Raw genomic sequence first — 20144 nt, 5'->3', positions numbered from 1 at the left:
CAAAGTTCTGATTAAATATTCCTGCAATGGAAGAGATTTGTGAGGGGTGTAAAAGTAACACCGGACTTTATTCTTTACCTGCTGATCCTCATCTGGTGACAGACAGCAGCTCAAATCAAACAACCTGCCGCGAGTCTCCAGGACTTTTCCAGAGCTGCCGGAGCTGCTGACAGGCAGCTTACCAGCGCTAATGGCTCAGACTGATATGCTTCAGGACCACCTTGTTCTTGTGTAGCTGAGGACTCCACTCTCTGCTCTCTGATCATCCCACATCTTGCACCCAACCCTTGCAGTTTCTGGCATTTTTCAAAATTTGGCAGTGGGTGAACTTATGCAAAAAGTAGGGGGCGTAGTTACACTTTAAACACCTCTATCTGGTCTGAGTTTTGTTAGCGCCCCCTAGTGGAACCATCCTGTAACAAGCGCAGTACACAAGCATGTATGTGAACAAGTTTGCTCACAATGGAACTGGCTTCCTACACGAACACAAGGTTTAAAAGCAAGTATTTTCTCAGGTTAAGAGTAACAATAGGAAATAGCTCATGCTAAGTAGTGTGAGTTAAAACATCACTCTGTAATTTAACTTTAACTCTCTGGACATGTAAGCAATGGGAAATGACACGGCACATGTAAGTGATGCTGAAAATGAAGGTCCTGAAAATGCAGCCATGTTTTTAGTTGCTGTAAAATGTTTTACATTTGCCTTGTTTTTCGTCTTTCCATTCATCTTATTTGTGAAACTGATCAAGGTTAATTCAGAGTTCATTGTGAATCCATGAAACATGATAAGCAAGGTAATGATTTTACAAAAAGACATTAAGAAAAGTGGCTTGTGCACCTTTAGTTGGGTAGAGTAGTTATTTTAGGACATTGCACTGAATCTTATGAAAACTTTGTGGAAGTAGACTTTCCTGAGTCATCTCTACCACTTGGTTTAGGTATGTAATGCCAAAAGTAAGTCTTTGTTATGCTATATATATATATATATATTACCCAAATTTCCCTGAGGACTCTCCAAAGGGATTAATAAAGTATTTCTATTCTATTCTATAACCCTTTTTAAAATATAATTTAACTACTATTATTACATTATTAACTATCATCTCAACCATTGTTAAAAAATAATTATTTGTTATATCCATCCATCCATCCATCCATCCATCTATCCATCCATCCATCCATCCATCCATCCATCCATCCATCCATCCATCCATCCATCTACCATCCATCTATCCATTAATCCATCCATCCATCCATCCATCCATCCATCCATCCATCCATCCATCCATCCATCCATCCATCCATCTACCATCCATCTATCCATTAATCCATCCATCCATCCATCCATCCATCTATCCATCCATCCATCCATCCATCCATCTACCATCCATCCATCCATCCATCCATCCATCCATCCATCCATCTATCCATCCATCCATCCATCCATCCATCCATCCATCCATCCATCCATCCATCTACCATCCATCTATCCATTAATCCATCCATCCATCCATCCATCTATCCATCCATCCATCCATCCATCTACCATCCATCCATCCATCCATCCATCCATCTATCCATCCATCCATCCATCCATCCATCCATCTACCATCCATCCATCAATCCATCCATCCATCCATCTACCATCCATCCATCCATCCATCCATCCATTAATCCATCTACCATCCATCCATCCATCCATCCATCCATCCATCCATCCATCCATCCATCCATCCATCCATCCATCCATCCATCCATCTACCATCCATCCATCCATCCATCCATCTACCATCCATCTATCCATCCATCTACCATCCATCCATCCCATCCATCCATCCATCTACCATCCATCCATCCATTAATCCATCTACCATCCATCAATCCATCCATCCATCAATCCATCCATCTTCTTCTGCCGATCCAGGGTCGGGTCATGGGAGCTGCCTAAGCAGGGAAGCCCAGACTTCCGTCTTCCTGGCCACGTTCGTCAGCTCGTCTGGGGGCATTCTCAGGCCAGCCGAGAGAGGTAGTCCCTCCAGTGTGTCCTGGGTCTTCCCGGAGTCTCATCCCCGTGGGATGTGCCTGGACACCTCACCAGGAAGGCGTCTAGGAGGCATCCTGACCAGATACTTCATGTCAGATGGCTCCTGTTGATTTATTATTGCACAAAGGAAATTTTACAAAGCAAATAAACATCATTTAATTTTTTTTATTGACGAAAAAATCTATATTACAAGCGCAACTGAATGCATTTGATTCTGCACGTTTCTTTAAATTTTTATTGATTTTTTTTTCATAAAAATGCCCCCAAAAAAAACTAAACAAAAGAAAAGAAAAGAAACAAACAAAACAAAACAAAACAAAACAAAACAAAACAAAACAAAACAAAACAAAACAAAAGAAAACAAAACAAAACAAAACAAAACAAAACAAAACAAAACAAAACAAAACAAAACAAAACTCAGTGTCTACTTTTCTATGTGTCAGGTGGTTTTTGTCTTCAGGCTGTCCGGATGACTTAAATGGTCTTTTACAGTTTTCACCTTAGTGTAATTTGGCCCAGCAACAACTTGTTTTATAGTTTTGTTTTGTGTAGATGTGCAGAATATAATCCAACTTTATTTATAAAACACATTTTAAAAACAAAGACAAGTCTCCAAAGTGCTGCACATCAACAATTATCAATAATGTTGATTTAAATTACATTAATAATTTAAAAATAAAAATATAAAATAAAAAGATTAAAAATGAAAAACAATAGAAGTGTCATGGTTCTGCACAGGTTGCCTGTTCTGATTGTTTCTTCCCTGATTCATTGGTTGCTAACTGCTAATGTGGGTGAATATATTTGTCTGACCAGACCTGTGGTTTCCAACCTGGGGTCCCTGGACCCCCAAAGGGGTCCCCAAAAAAGCACAGGGGTCCCCAAGACTTTGACTGTTCAGAGCCAGCATGATTTAAAATGAGGCCACGTCCACACAGAGACAAACTGAGGTGTATTCACTTAACTTTTTCTAATCATTTGGGTGTTTCACTCACATGGAACCAGTGTTTTTGGGAGACTGAAAACACTTTGCACCATGTCATTAATTAGATGTCTGAGAAACTGCACAGTGCAGATGATTCGACCGCCTTAGAAAGTGACTTCTAAAGTCTATTATCTGTCGCTCCGTCAAAGGATAGACTAAAGTTCTGCAGCTGGGGATGGCGAGTTGCATGAAGGGGTTCCTCAGGGAAAATAGGTTGGGAACCATTAGTCCAGACCGTTTACATTTAAAGAAGAGAATGTAAAATAAATAAAATATGTCAATAGAATGAAAAATTATATATATATATATATATATAAATAATGTAGATAAAAATATAAAATGTATAATGTATAAAACATATTTATTATATATAAAGGCAAGGCAGTTTATTAGTACAGCACATTTCATGTACAGTACAATTCAAAATGCTTTACATAAAACAAAGACATTACAGATATTTAGAAATAGTAAAAGGCATCAACACATAATCACAATTAAATAATAAATTACATTAAAATGATTAAAAGCAAGATAAGTTAAAAAGTTAACATGCAGATTTCATGTATAGGCGCATGAGAAAAGAAATGTTTTTAACCTGGATTTAAAAATGTCTACATTTGGTGAAAGTTTAATCTCCACTGGCAGTTTGTTCCACTTGTTTGCAGCATAACAGCTAAATGCTGCTTCTCCATGTTTAGTCTGGACTCTGGTCTGGACTAGTTGACCAGAGTCTTTGGACCTAAGAGCTCTGCTAGGTTTATATTCTCTGAACATATCACAGATGTATTCTGGGCCTAAACCATTCTGGAATTTGTAAACAATCAGAAGGGTTTATAATCTATTCTGTGACTGACTGGAACCCAGTGTAAAGATTTTAAAACTGGTGTGATGTGTTCAGATCTCTTAGTCCTGGTTAAAACTCTAGCAGCAGCGTTCTGGATGAGCTGCAGATGTTTAATGCTCTTTTTAGGAAGTCCTGTTAAAAGACCATTACAGTAATCCAGTCTACTGGAGATGAATGCATGGATGAGTTTCTCTTGGTCTTTCTGGGAGACTAAAATTTTAATTCTGTTGATGTTTCTGAGCTGGTAAAAATATTGTTAGTGAAGCTTTGATGTGGCTGCTGAAAGTCAGGTCTGAGTCTATCAACACTCCAAGGTTACCAACTTGGTCGTGATTTTAAGAGCCAGAGTCTCCAGGTGTTTACCAATGCTGACCCTCTTCTCTTTGCTATCAAACAGAATAATCTCAGTTTTGTCTTCATTTAATTGTAGGAAATTCTCCCTCATCCAGGTGTTTATTTGCTCCAGACACTGACACAATAAGTCTATTGGACTGCAGTCATCTGGTGACAGAGACACATAAAGTTGTTTATCATCTGCATAACTTTGATAATTAATGCTGTAGTTCTGTAATATTTGACCCAAAGGGAGCATATACAAGTTGAACAGAAGAGGTCCAAGGACTGACCCCTGGGGGACTCCACAAGTCATGGCCACTCGTTCGGATTCATAGCTGCCGATCGTAACAAAATAACTCCGGCCTTTTAAACAGGACCTGAACCAGTTAAGAACTGCTCCAGAAAGTCCAACCCAGTTTTCCAGCCTGTTCAACAGGATTCTGTGATCTACAGTATCAAACGCAGCACTGAGATCCAGCAGAACCAGGACTCATACTTGACCAGAATCAGTATTCAACCTAATGTCATTATCATAAAGATAATTATTTAAATTTAAAAATATACAAATTTGATTAATCTTATAAATTAATTTGAAATTAAAAATGATAAATGTATGTATTTTCATTATATATGCATACACATATAATATATGAATAAAACATGTCATAAAAATATCAAATTAAAACAAGACATATGAATAAATACAAAAACTACATTATGTAAATGTGAAACGGAGGTAAATGAAGGTACTGAGGGTACAATGTTGAAAAAGGTTTGAAAACCACTGATCTAGAACGCGGTCAACATGATCTTGATGTAGAACATTAGGCTATGGCTAGGTTAGGATACAAATCAAATACCTGGGTGTAACACTGGACAATAAACTGAGGCCATTTACAAGAAGGGCATGAGCGGCTTATCTTCCTGAGGAGCGCAGGTCGTTGCATGTCTGCAACAAGGTGCTGCAGATGTTTTATCAGCCTGTTGTGGTGAGTGCTCTCTTCTTTGCTGCAGAGTCCTGGGATACGGACGCCAACAGATTGAACAAACTGATCAGGACGGCTCAGTCTGTGGTTAGCTGTAAACTGATCCCCCTGAAGGAGGTGGTGGAGGAGAGGATGCTGGCAAAGCTGCTGGCAATCATGGACAATCCCTCTCACCCCCTCCACAAAACACTGGACAAGCTAAAGAGCAGCTTCAGCAACAGACTCATTCAACCTGCTGCTCTAAGAAACGATACAGGACATCCTCCCTTCCTTCTGCAATCAGACTTTACTTCTACCTGTCAGAGCCACTATTACACACCTGGTCTAACTCTATATGTCGCTTTCTGCCCACACCCATCACATTGCAGTTATGTATCCTTGCATATGTTGCACATGCTAAATATATGTATATATAAGAAACATTTATATATGTAAACATAGTATTACTGTTATTGGGAGTAGTAGCATTATCATTACTATTATTATTGTTATTACTATTGCTATTATGTTTTTATTATTAGTGTTGTTATTATTATTATTGCTGCTACATTACATACTGTTATTATTACATTGTTACTTTTACTATTATTAGATTTTAAAGGTGGCCCCTGAACTGCTTGTGTTTGATGTGAACTGATCGTGTCAGTAGCGGTGTTGCACCAGCAGATGTCACGCAGCTACCACCGCGTCTTCAGTGACACGCCTGCACGGACGCCTATGTCTAATTAGCGAACGCGCGAGAATTTTTATTTATTATTATTATTATTATTATTTTTTTTTTACTATCACCCTCTTATCAGATCTATCTAAAACATTTTACATCCCCGAAAGGTAAGATTAAACTAAAAAAACCCAAACAAAACCAAACAAACAAACAAAACAAAAACAAAAAACAATCAATCAAACAAACAAACGACAAAAGTTCTCCCATTTTCTTTCAATGTGAAAATATTTATTTAGTATGACCAATTTAACTATCGTGTCTACGGATTATTGAACATGTGTCTCTCCTGTCCCTGTTCTCAAGTCAACTCACCTCTGTAAAGTTCGCGTCCATCTTTGCGGAAACTATTAAATTAGTCCTTCAAAATAAGACTTGCATGTTCGTGTTTGATCTACAAAGTATTGTTACTCTGTTATTTGAGAAATCCCAGGTGTATCTCTGTAATCGGACACGATTTAGCTCTTAAATGTGTTACCATAAATGATTTAAAATGAACCCAACAAGCAAACTTAATGGGACGGAATTGAATGGCGGCATTATTTTTCAAATAAGAGACCGGAAGTAGAATGTGTTTAAACATGTAACTTGACGTTGTTTCGTCCGCCTCGCGCAGCTCAGCCAGAGGAGCTCATCCCTCTGTGAACTGCTTGAACACCCTGCGGCTCGCTATCTATATCAGGTGAGCACTCTCTTTCTCCGTGTATTCAGAACAAACGAACTTAAATCAGCCTAATTTAGATGAAACAACACAGGAAATATGGGACAATTTGGACTTCGCGCGCACAGTTGGACCATTTTGACAGCTAGGACTGACAAGTTAGCAAACAATGAGGTTAAACGAGCGATAAAGACGGTGAGGAGTTCTTCATAAATGTGGCCCTTGTTGTCTGACTTGAAGAAAACTATAAAATAACTTTACGCGAGCCTTGGTCATTTCCTGTTCAGTTAATAAAGCTGACAGTCACTGTTTACAGCAGCATAATTCATTGTGTCATCAACTATTTGTTTAATTTGATGGTAGAAAGCTGTCATCACACAGAAGGGTTTTAGTTTTAAAACTTGAAACTCCTATATTTGATTATATTATACATTATATTATATTTATTAGAAAATGTCAGGCTTTGTTGGTGATCTGAAAATGTTTTTATTAGAGTTGTAGGTTTGGTTGCATCACAAAGCTGGATTAACTTGTCAGAGATAAGGGGGTTTGGCGACGACGCTGAAGTTGGCTTCTGATTCGTGAGATGAATAAAGGGTAATTACACTGCTTTTATTGGCTTCTATTCTACAGAGAATATAGATTATTCACACACTCTCTCTGATTTGTGAAACATTTATTCCAATTTTTAAAATGCACAAAAATGACATTTAGTTAATTTCTTTGGCATCCAGACCACATTAGACCTGGTTTTGTTAAAACAATCTACAATGCTCAAGTTCAAATCTTTACTTAACTGTTCTGCAGATAATATAGATTCATAATTTATCCTTTCATTGATTTGTTTATCAAACATTTTATTTATTTATGAAAGTGCAAAATAACCATCACAATTAAATCCAGTTCTGAATTGAAGAGTACAAGTTTAGCTTTTAAGAAGGATCTGGTCTTATGTGGTCTGGATGCTGGAAAATTAACGAAAATGTCCCCTATTTGCATTTTTACAGAATAAATAAAGGTTTCACAACTTAGAAACAATGTCATAATTATTCTATATTCTCTGTAGACCAATTTAGTCAAAATTTAGTCCAAACATACAAAGTATCGTAGTTTTTGACTAGGATCTGATCTAATGTGATCTGGATGCTAAAAACATGCACAGAATGTCCCTTATTTGCATCTTTACACATGGTATAATGGTTTCACAAAGTGTCGTAATTGGTGTATATCTCATGTAGGCTCATTTGTAATCCTAATCATGTAATCCTAATTATTGTAGTTTTTGATCAGGACCTGGTTTCCAGATTCCCAAAAACCAGTGAAGCAGCACTTAAGCCATCTGATGAATCAGAAGCTAACTTCACTACTGTGGTTTGTTTGAAATCATCAATGGTTTTGATTGAAGGAAATTTAGGTTCCAACTCACAGTTTTTAACTAAACGTCAGCTCTGAATGACTTGAAAAAGTAAAGTTAGAACAATTTCTGTCATTTCAGATGTTACTGCTTGACTTTAATAATTGTTTTAAGGCAGAACATGACACTTGGAGGTTTTTTATAGTCTTGTGTGACAGAGTATTTATCGGCTGTCAGTGCAGTCCAGCTGAGCCACCTTTGCTAACTAGCCAACTGTTTACATTCTGGCTCGTGCAAGCAGGGACTCTGCAGTTGCTTATTGCCTGGCTGGTTTTAGATCATGTGTCAGTGCAGAGACATGCGTTGGCATCTACTGATGGGCTGCACGGCCACACAACGGCCTTACATGCAGAGGGCTGACAGGCTCGTGTTTTTAACTTGGTAAAACGGTTATAAATATACTGATTGACTGAATTGTTATTTATAGAAAATACTTTTTAGATTGCTTCACAGCTTACTTTGTCAAACTGCAGTTTTATTTTACTCAGACAAAAAACAACAACAACAAAAAATAAATAAAACTGGCATCAATGTGATGCTGTGGCAGCAGCTTCCAGACCCACAGGGACGTCTTTTCTGCCTCTTTGAGAACACTTCTGATGTTCACTATGCTATCGTTGTCTGCTGTTTGGATTTTATTCAGACTGCTTCTGAAGTAGCTGTCCCATTTGGATAGAAATACAAAGAATTATTTCTATTTTTCCTAAAGACATAAACTGGCAAGATGCCTGGAAATGTTTGACTCAGAAAGAGCTTCCTTTCAATTGTTATCAATGGACCAAAAGTTATTCCTACACAGGAACAATAACAGATTATCTTCTGGCTTCTGAGGAATCTGGCTTCCTGGTCCAAAGAAAACAAACAAAAGTTGGGTCAAGTTGAGGTTTTGTGTCATCCTAACAGTATTTATCCGCTGAGAACGGTTTATTAATCGCTAATAAATAAAAGAAGAATGCAAAGATACTCTGCTGGACCCTGAGGGTCTGGAACAATGAACAGCTGTGCGATTACCACAAGTAGCTGGTTTTCATCACATTATTTGGCCTGGATATCACCACTAATTTCCTACAGCTTGATCCAATTAAATTTTGATTAAATCAGACTTTTTATTGATTCATTTACGACAATTTTTCTTGAATATTAAAGAAATTCTCAGATAACTATTTTTAGAAATCACGTTTCCATGACGGTAGTAATCAGATTACTGTAATAATCTGATCTGACGTCTCCTTTCTGAAATGCGATAGTTGTCACAGCCAGAAATGCTGTGATAAAAATCACTTTTAAATGTCCCGATGAAGCGTTTCATTCAGTGGAGTCGCTCTAAATCTTAAAGTTCAGATCTCAGATAACGTGTTGACGTTAATACAAAGAATATTGGATCCATTTTAAGCCGTGATACGAGTCAGAATTTCCTCCAATGACGTAGATCCAGCTTGTTCAGGTGTGTGTGTTCCTCAGCGACACACCAGAGCGGAGAAATACTCCGTCTGCTCCTCACTGGAAGCAGCCAGATCAAAGTAAATGAACTCGACCTTGTGGTGGGGGCGGTGGGTATGTGCCTAGTGATGTCACTTCCTGATATTTTCATAACACTTAGGCTGTGTCCGAATGTGCACCCTACTCCCTAACCCCTCGTTCACGACTCATCCTCTTGGCGATTCGGACACGAAGCTGGCTAATTTTTCCTCGCCGCAAACCACGTGACTACCGCCATCACCACGGCAACCACAACCCGCGTCAAGATGTGTTGTTGTGTAACTATTTTTATTTTTATTCCTTATGTTGTATTTTATTCTTTGTTTGTTTGCTTATAGATAATTTCGTGCAGCTCGATTTTTTTGCCTCCGTGCTCCATATTGAGCTTCTGCCCGCAATGCATTGTGGTCTATATTGACCCGTTTAGTGACCATCGATGCTCACTACTTTTCAAGATGCATTGTGGGTAATTTTGAGTGCCCTACTTTTTTCTTTCGGGACATTCAGACACTCCGACAAAATGGCGTGAGCCCTATATGGGGCACTATGTTGGGAGTAGGGGCACTCAGACACAGACGTGTTGTTTTTAAAATATGACGGCGCCCACAGTCTTAGCGTTAGCTGCTGATGTGGGAGGAAATAAGCTGCAAATAGTTGAATTAGCAGCTTATTTCTAACAATGGTGAATGAAAAAGTCTGATTCTGGAATTATCTCGGGAAGAGAAGCTGATTTTTGAGGGAAGCAGCACCGGAAACCGTTCAGTTGTTCATGCTAAGATCTCCCCGAGCATCGGCACGTCATGGAAGAGTACGTCACTGGGCACTGGAAAAGGAAATGTATTAAAAAAACATTGATTTCTGATTTTTATTAATCGATATTGGATTAATTACATTTGAATCAATTCAAATCGATTAATAGTTTTTTTTAATGCAAAATTTTATGCAAAATGAAAACAAAAACCTCAATAATTTGGTTAGAAAAGACGTTTGGTCATAAAACAGGCAGTTGGTGCAAAACGGAGTGTTTTTATGTTTGAATGCAGTGTCAGTTCACAGGTGGGAATTATCCAGAAAGCCAAACAAGATATCCTGTGAACACAACGTTAAGCATCTAGATTAATGTTCCCATAATAGAATCACTAGAGTTGTGTTCAACAAACCACCACTTGCACCTGGAAATCCAAAGTCAGTTCTACCTCGGAGGAAAAGAGAAATCCTCGTGATGGAAAATGAAGTTTTGCTTAAAGCTGGAAATAACACTGAAGACAACGTCTGGTTGAAATATGCGCTAATAAGGTCACAACTGAGCAAATACTTTGGAGAAGCTGCAGTCATGTCCAGACCAAGAAACCGCCAGACTAACAGTCAAAGATTCATCAAAAAATTTAAATGACATAACAGAGGCTGCGCTGCTCAGGCAGATCTGTTATGCTGAGTATCCATGGCAACAGAAAAGCACTGATGAGGCTTTCCAAAACCAAATTAGTGAGCAAAATAACAAACCAAACCCCACCCGAGTTGAGGAGGATGTTTGCGGCTAAGGTGGTGCAGCAAAATGCTCTGGTCCTTCAGCAAAGACTTTGTCTGGACATCGTCTTCAGAAGCTTGTCGTTTGGTCCATGTCTGACCTTTTTAACCAAACTTTGTCTGCTACAGCTTCACTTTCTGAGCTTTCTCCATCCGTTGTCACCGCTCAGCATCTCCAGTAACACAGCTGCTCTGCTGCACTGAAAGACGTCCATTTATTCCCCCTGAAATCTGTGTTTTACTATGTGGCCTCATTATTTCCAAGGAAATGGGCTGATCATGGGCTAGGTGTATAAGATTTCAACATTTTAATAGAAAAATATCCTACTTATCCCATTGAATTTTTTATTTTAAGATTTATTTATTCATTTATTTGGCTCTTTAATGAAAAGCATCTCAACATGGAGGAGCTGTAGCTTCTGTTTGAGAGCTGGCTGCTTGATTTTTCTTTCTTAAAAAACCAAAAATACCAAAACAAAGCAGTGTTTGGATCAGCAACAGTGGAGGCTGCTCTAGTTTTCTGGTGATGTTTATCAGCCTGATGCTTCACCTGAAACAGATGCATCTTTTAAACCTTTTTCTAGAGCTGCAACTGTTGGATTTCCCAGTTTTTTAGACACCTCCAGTATTTCAGGTGCCTCTTAACTAGAGCTGGGTTAAAAAAAATGAATGAATTTGAATCAATATAACTTTAATTAAACCGATATTGATTGGTAATTCTTTTCATTGGTAACTTTCTTTTCTGGTGACCCTTCTCTAGCGTGACTAAGGCCTGGTACAAACATAAGAATTTCTTTAATTTGATGAGATTTTTTATCTGGTCGAGGCCTCACACATGAAGATAAAAATCAGGTATTTAAGAGTTTCGATCGTACTGTGTGTGGTGGCTCCGATAATCTTATCACAGAACAACACACACATGACGATGCTGTCCCACAACCAATCTACAATCTCCAAGTCAGAAATCTGCCGTGACCACATTTGATCTTACCAAAACGAAGAAGAAGAACTGTGAAAGCAGAAAACACAACACCCAGCATGGAGGAGGGCATACATGATGAAGTAATGATGGTGGTCTGGTGACTATTATTAACAGAAAAATCCAGAACTGAAGAACACAACAGACTTTATATCCTTCCTGGTTCTCCAGTCAGCTCGCTCTCTGATTGGCTACATTCTGTTCCACGTCACCATCAGCTTTCCTCACACACATGAAGATTTTTGGTCGTAAATATTGAAAACGTTCAATACTTCCGATTGTCGGCCACAACCCCAATCATCCGGATGAATTCGCTCGAAACACACCTCAGACCACAGAATCATTTTATAGGAAAATCTTATAAAACTCAAGATAATCGGGCGTTTGCCGTCCTCAGTAGGGAAGGGCAAAATCAGGACAAAAACAGTTCGATAATCTTTTTGTGTGTACCAGGCCTTAGGGATGCTCGGCGAGCCATATGAACACAACTGAAATGTTTCATCAGCTGAGATGATGCCACATTCAGATTTTTACAATAGAACTTGTGATGACCTTCTGGACACATGATGATAAAAATGAAAAATGTAAGGCTGGAAAACTATCGGATACTACATAAATAAGGAGAATAGTTTTTTTGTGGACTATGTTCATAGAGCTGTGAACATAGTCCACAAAAAACATTTATCCTCAGAATAATCTTAAATCTCAGAGATAATGCCAAATTCAGATTTCATCATTCTCTATTGGATGACATTCACCTGTAAACTATGTAGCATCTTATTACCTTTCACATTAGCAGCTAGCGCTAAGAACGTGGGCTCTCACATTAGCAGCCAGTGCTAAGAACGTGGGCTCTCACATTAGCAGCTAACGCTAAGCTCGTGGGCTCTCACATTAGCAGCTAACGCTAAGAACGTGGGCTCTCACATTAGCAGCCAGTGCTAAGAACGTGGGCTCTCACATTAGCAGCTAACGCTAAGCTCGTGGGCTTTCACATTAGCAGCTAATGCTAAGCTCGTGGACTCTCACATTAGCAGCTAGCGCTAAGAACGTGGGCTCTCACATTAGCAGCTAACGCTAAGCTCGCGGGCTCTCACATTAGCAGCTAACGCTAAGATCGTGGGCTCTCACATTAGCAGCTAACGCTAAGATCATGGGCTCTCACATTAGCAGCTAACGCTAAGCTCGTGGGCTCTCACATTAGCAGCTAACGCTAAGAACGTGGGCTCTCACATTAGCAGCTAACGCTAAGCTCGTGGGCTCTCACATTAGCAGCTAACACCAAGATCGTGGGCTCTCACATTATCAGCTAACGCTAAGATCGTGGGCTCTCACATTAGCAGCTAACGCTAAGCTCGTGGGCTCTCACATTAGCAGCTAACGCTAAGCTCGTGGGCTCTCACATTAGCAGCTAACACCAAGATCGTGGGCTCTCACATTATCAGCTAACGCTAAGATCGTGGGCTCTCACATTAGCAGCTAACGCTAAGCTCGTGGGCTCTCACATTAGCAGCTAACGCTAAGAACGTGGGCTCTCACATTAGCAGCCAGTGCTAAGAACGTGGGCTCTCACATTAGCAGCTAACGCTAAGCTCTTGGGCTCTCACATTAGCAGCTAACGCTAAGCTCGTGGGCTCTCACATTAGCACCTAACGCTAAGTTCGTGGGCTCTCACATTAGAGCTAACGCTAAGATCGTGGGCTCTCACATTAGCAGCTAACGCTAAGCTCGTGGGCTCTCACATTAGCAGCTAACGCTAAGAACGTGGGCTCTCACATTAGCAGCTAACACTAAGACCGTGGCCTCTCACATTAGCAGCTAACACTAAGCTCGTGGGCTCTCAGATTAGCAGCTAACGCTAAGCTCGTGGGCTCTCACATTAGCAGCTAACGCTAAGATCGTGGGCTCTCACATTAGCAGCTAACGCTAAGATCGTGGGCTCTCAGATTAGCAGCTAACGCTAAGATCGTGGGCTCTCACATTAGCAGCTAACGCTAAGATCTTGGGCTCTCACATTAGCAGCTAACACTAAGATCGTGGGCTCTCACATTAGCAGTTAACGCTAAGATCATGGGCTCTCACATTAGCAGTTAACGCTAAGATCATGGGCTCTCACATTAGCAGTTAACGCTAAGATCATGGGCTCTCACATTAGCAGTTAACGCTAAGATCATGGGCTCTCACATTAGCAGTTAATGCTAAGATCATGGGCTCTCACATTAGCAGTTAACGCTAAGATCATGGGCTCTCACATTAGCAGCTAACGCTAAGATCTTGGGCTCTCACATTAGCAGCTAACACTAAGATCATGGGCTCTCACATTAGCAGTTAACGCTAAGATCATGGGCTCTCACATTAGCAGTTAACGCTAAGATCATGGGCTCTCACATTAGCAGCTAACTCTAAGATCATGGGCTCTCACATTAGCAGCTAACACCAAGATCGTGGGCTCTCACATTATCAGCTAACGCTAAGATCGTGGGCTCTCACATTAGCAGCTAACGCTAAGCTCGTGGGCTCTCACATTAGCAGCTAACGCTAAGAACGTGGGCTCTCACATTAGCAGCCAGTGCTAAGAACGTGGGCTCTCACATTAGCAGCTAACGCTAAGCTCTTGGGCTCTCACATTAGCAGCTAACGCTAAGCTCGTGGGCTTTCACATTAGCAGCTAACGCTAAGCTCGTGGGCTCTCACATTAGCACCTAACGCTAAGTTCGTGGGCTCTCACATTAGAGCTAACGCTAAGATCGTGGGCTCTCACATTAGCAGCTAACGCTAAGCTCGTGGGCTCTCACATTAGCAGCTAACGCTAAGAACGTGGGCTCTCACATTAGCAGCTAACACTAAGACCGTGGCCTCTCACATTAGCAGCTAACACTAAGCTCGTGGGCTCTCACATTAGCAGCTAACGCTAAGCTCGTGGGCTCTCACATTAGCAGCTAACGCTAAGATCGTGGGCTCTCACATTAGCAGCTAACGCTAAGATCGTGGGCTCTCACATTAGCAGCTAACGCTAAGATCGTGGGCTCTCACATTAGCAGCTAACGCTAAGATCTTGGGCTCTCACATTAGCAGCTAACACTAAGATCGTGGGCTCTCACATTAGCAGTTAACGCTAAGATCATGGGCTCTCACATTAGCAGTTAACGCTAAGATCATGGGCTCTCACATTAGCAGTTAACGCTAAGATCATGGGCTCTCACATTAGCAGTTAACGCTAAGATCATGGGCTCTCACATTAGCAGTTAACGCTAAGATCATGGGCTCTCACATTAGCAGTTAACGCTAAGATCATGGGCTCTCACATTAGCAGCTAACGCTAAGATCTTGGGCTCTCACATTAGCAGCTAACACTTAAGATCATGGGCTCTCACATTAGCAGTTAACGCTAAGATCATGGGCTCTCACATTAGCAGTTAACGCTAAGATCATGGGCTCTCACATTAGCAGTTAACGCTAAGATCATGGGCTCTCACATTAGCAGTTAACGCTAAGATCATGGGCTCTCACATTAGCAGTTAACGCTAAGATCATGGGCTCTCACATTAGCAGTTAACGCTAAGATCATGGGCTGTCACATTAGCAGCTAACGCTAAGATCTTGGGCTCTCACATTAGCAGCTAACACTTAAGATCATGGGCTCTCACATTAGCAGCTAACGCTAAGATCGTGGGCTCTCACATTAGCAGCTAACGCTAAGATCATGGGCTCTCACATTAGCAGCTAACGCTAAGCTCGTGGGCTCTCACATTAGCAGCTAACGCTAAGAACGTGGGCTCTCACATTAGCAGCTAACGCTAAGCTCGTGGGCTCTCACATTAGCAGCTAACACCAAGATCGTGGGCTCTCACATTATCAGCTAACGCTAAGATCGTGGGCTCTCACATTAGCAGCTAACGCTAAGCTCGTGGGCTCTCACATTAGCAGCTAACGCTAAGCTCGTGGGCTCTCACATTAGCAGCTAACACCAAGATCGTGGGCTCTCACATTATCAGCTAACGCTAAGATCGTGGGCTCTCACATTAGCAGCTAACGCTAAGCTCGTGGGCTCTCACATTAGCAGCTAACGCTAAGAACGTGGGCTCTCACATTAGCAGCCAGTGCTAAGAACGTGGGCTCTCACATTAGCAGCTAACGCTAAGCTCTTGGGCTCTCACATTAGCAGCTAACGCTAAGCTCGTGGGCTCTCACATTAGCACCTAACGCTAAGTTCGTGGGCTCTCACATTAGAGCTAACGCTAAGATCGTGGGCTCTCACATTAGCAGCTAACGCTAAGCTCGTGGGCTCTCACATTAGCAGCTAACGCTAAGAACGTGGGCTCTCACATTAGCAGCTAACACTAAGACCGTGGCCTCTCACATTAGCAGCTAACACTAAGCTCGTGGGCTCTCAGATTAGCAGCTAACGCTAAGCTCGTGGGCTCTCACATTAGCAGCTAACGCTAAGATCGTGGGCTCTCACATTAGCAGCTAACGCTAAGATCGTGGGCTCTCAGATTAGCAGCTAACGCTAAGATCGTGGGCTCTCACATTAGCAGCTAACGCTAAGATCTTGGGCTCTCACATTAGCAGCTAACACTAAGATCGTGGGCTCTCACATTAGCAGTTAACGCTAAGATCATGGGCTCTCACATTAGCAGTTAACGCTAAGATCATGGGCTCTCACATTAGCAGTTAACGCTAAGATCATGGGCTCTCACATTAGCAGTTAACGCTAAGATCATGGGCTCTCACATTAGCAGTTAATGCTAAGATCATGGGCTCTCACATTAGCAGTTAACGCTAAGATCATGGGCTCTCACATTAGCAGCTAACGCTAAGATCTTGGGCTCTCACATTAGCAGCTAACACTAAGATCATGGGCTCTCACATTAGCAGTTAACGCTAAGATCATGGGCTCTCACATTAGCAGTTAACGCTAAGATCATGGGCTCTCACATTAGCAGCTAACTCTAAGATCATGGGCTCTCACATTAGCAGCTAACACCAAGATCGTGGGCTCTCACATTATCAGCTAACGCTAAGATCGTGGGCTCTCACATTAGCAGCTAACGCTAAGCTCGTGGGCTCTCACATTAGCAGCTAACGCTAAGAACGTGGGCTCTCACATTAGCAGCCAGTGCTAAGAACGTGGGCTCTCACATTAGCAGCTAACGCTAAGCTCTTGGGCTCTCACATTAGCAGCTAACGCTAAGCTCGTGGGCTTTCACATTAGCAGCTAACGCTAAGCTCGTGGGCTCTCACATTAGCACCTAACGCTAAGTTCGTGGGCTCTCACATTAGAGCTAACGCTAAGATCGTGGGCTCTCACATTAGCAGCTAACGCTAAGCTCGTGGGCTCTCACATTAGCAGCTAACGCTAAGAACGTGGGCTCTCACATTAGCAGCTAACACTAAGACCGTGGCCTCTCACATTAGCAGCTAACACTAAGCTCGTGGGCTCTCACATTAGCAGCTAACGCTAAGCTCGTGGGCTCTCACATTAGCAGCTAACGCTAAGATCGTGGGCTCTCACATTAGCAGCTAACGCTAAGATCGTGGGCTCTCAGATTAGCAGCTAACGCTAAGATCGTGGGCTCTCACATTAGCAGCTAACGCTAAGATCTTGGGCTCTCACATTAGCAGCTAACACTAAGATCGTGGGCTCTCACATTAGCAGTTAACGCTAAGATCATGGGCTCTCACATTAGCAGTTAACGCTAAGATCATGGGCTCTCACATTAGCAGTTAACGCTAAGATCATGGGCTCTCACATTAGCAGTTAACGCTAAGATCATGGGCTCTCACATTAGCAGTTAACGCTAAGATCATGGGCTCTCACATTAGCAGTTAACGCTAAGATCATGGGCTCTCACATTAGCAGCTAACGCTAAGATCTTGGGCTCTCACATTAGCAGCTAACACTTAAGATCATGGGCTCTCACATTAGCAGTTAACGCTAAGATCATGGGCTCTCACATTAGCAGTTAACGCTAAGATCATGGGCTCTCACATTAGCAGCTAACTCTAAGATCATGGGCTCTCACATTAGCAGCTAACGCTAAGATCGTGGGCTCTCACATTAGCAGTTAACGCTAAGATCGTGGGCTCCGCCATGTTAAACAAACACTGTTTTGAAAATAACAGGAAGTGACGTCACCACACATGTACATACAAAATAAATTTGATGATGGCTACATGGAGGTCATGTAAATGTGTGTGTTATTACAGTAGCCTGCTCTGATTACTCTCAGGTATCTGATTTTGATGCTCATGTAAATGGGCTCAGTGTTAAAAGTAGTTATCCAAGAATGTCAGGAAAAACTGATGTTACATAAATATCTGTAAATGAATCGATATTGATTCAAATTGGATTTAATTGAAATCTAAGTGAATCAGACTGTTTTAAGTCCAGCGCTACTCTGAGACACTGCCGAACTTCTGGAGCAGACTTGATCTCCATCAGTTCAGGTGACGTCACACTCCTTAATTGGTGGAAATCACACCCACATATAAGCAAATACCAGGATATTCCATTTTTTACAACTGATTCCAGTTTCATGGTCAAACTCTGTGATTCCGTTCATGTTTTTCACATTGTGGAAATCACTGGGTCCTTGTAAGGCTTGACAGGGCTCGCTGCTAATACTTCTGCTAAATGCTCTGATCTGATGGTATTTCAGTCCACATCTCCAGTTTTCTTTTTTTCAAGTAAATGTCCCTATTCATGTGGCCAAGTAGATCCTTAACATATTCCTCCATATTTTACAAATTCTCCTTGTTCACTACAGGAAGTCAAAGGGCACCTCGCTGTAGGATTGATAAGGTTTTATGATTATAAGACTAATGATGTAAAACTTTGATGTTTGACATTATTTTCTTCTTAAAGTAATGATGGAATGTCCGTCTGTCCTTGCAGTGCAATGGCAGGTTGGGCTGCAGACAGGGAGAGGCTATGAACATCCACTCAGCCCTACAGGAAACCTCCTCATCGAGCAGTCAAACAGCCGTCACAGATAATGGACCTAAACTTGTGCAACCAGAGGAGGAATATTGCCAGGAACACTCTACCCAGTGCTGTGTCTCTGTAGCTGAGCCTCCTGTTCTCCAGCATCACCTCATGTCCCGGCCGTGAAGCTCTGAAGAGCTGGGAATCCAGCTTAGGTTGGAATCATGGGAAAGGAACAGGATCTACTGGTGGCGGTGAAGAATGGAGATCTTCTACTGGCTCACAAGCTTCTTTCCAAAGTCAAGTGCAACAAAACCAGTGAGTACAAAGCTGCCAAGGCATGGGAGGGTTGGATTGTTTGATTTCTTTGTAATGTTTGTTTTGTGGTCAGAGCCTGGCAGTGTAATTGTTTCCACTCTCATCTCCAAGCCCCCCTGCAGCAGACAGGTTGGGAACTATTCGAAACTAAGTGGATTCGCACTGCGCCACAACATGAGCTAATCTCCTAAATACAGAGCCCTGCAGCTCTGACGTCTTGCTGTGTGGGTTTTAGCAGCTTTTTTTCTTCTTTCAGAGTTTCTTATCTGTACAGATTCCATGTCGGGCGACAAGCGGGCTCCCTTACAGTAGCATTGTTGCAAATGACGGCGTTTGCCCTTATCCAGACTCGGTCTGTGAAGTTGAAGCGGCCTCTCTGTGCAGCATTATCTGCTCTGGGCTTTTATCAGGATGGCTGGCTACTCGGTGACAAGCTCTGGGAACAAAGCTGTCAGGAAAAAGCCTGTTACAAGCGGCGAGCGCTGCTCGGCACACAACATTAAAAGCCATTCTGTCTGTCTGCGTACCGCTTTGTACTTCTGCCATGCTGGCTGAGGCCATGCAGCCGTGGAAAACTGATGCTGAGGTGCCCTGAAGCAAGCTGAGGGAGTGCAGCTCTGGAGTTAAAAGCAAAGTAGTGGATGTCCTGCGCAGTACTAAAGTCAGAATTAGATTAATCATGAAGTTGGTGAGGAACGGTGATCATTCCTGATTTAGAGTGACATCATATATATTCAGTGCACTGAAAAAGTCTTCACCATGATGTCATTTTTCACTTCTTTGTCATGTTAAAAACTGCAATCAGAAGGATTTTAGTTTGATTTGCATCCACATAAAACATCTTCCACTTAACAGGATGCAAAAGATATGTGACACCCCAAGTTGATACCAAAGATGTCACAATTACTTAATTAATCATAAA

General features: G+C 41.5%; 1 protein-coding gene across 3 annotated transcripts in view; it reads left to right on the top strand.

The window, feature by feature from the left end:
- The first annotated feature begins 6512 nt into the window (after window positions 1-6512).
- LOC121632799 (caskin-2-like) overlaps window positions 6513-20144 on the top strand; it is a 75690-nt gene continuing 62058 nt past the window's right edge. For 2 of the 3 annotated variants that reach the window (XM_041974550.1, XM_041974549.1), the window contains exons 1-2: window positions 7163-7174; window positions 18875-19222. In XM_041974550.1, coding sequence (XP_041830484.1) covers window positions 19129-19222 — 94 coding nt within the window. In that variant the 5' untranslated portion in view covers window positions 7163-7174; window positions 18875-19128. Of the gene's footprint in view, window positions 6599-7162; window positions 7175-18874; window positions 19223-20144 lie in introns of those variants that run through there. The other variant, XM_041974547.1, reaches the window with a different exon arrangement.

Source organism: Melanotaenia boesemani, chromosome 21 (genome assembly GCF_017639745.1).
Source record: "Melanotaenia boesemani isolate fMelBoe1 chromosome 21, fMelBoe1.pri, whole genome shotgun sequence".
Classification (NCBI taxonomy): Eukaryota; Metazoa; Chordata; class Actinopteri; order Atheriniformes; family Melanotaeniidae; genus Melanotaenia; species Melanotaenia boesemani.
This window is presented reverse-complemented; position numbering and strand designations above follow the sequence as displayed.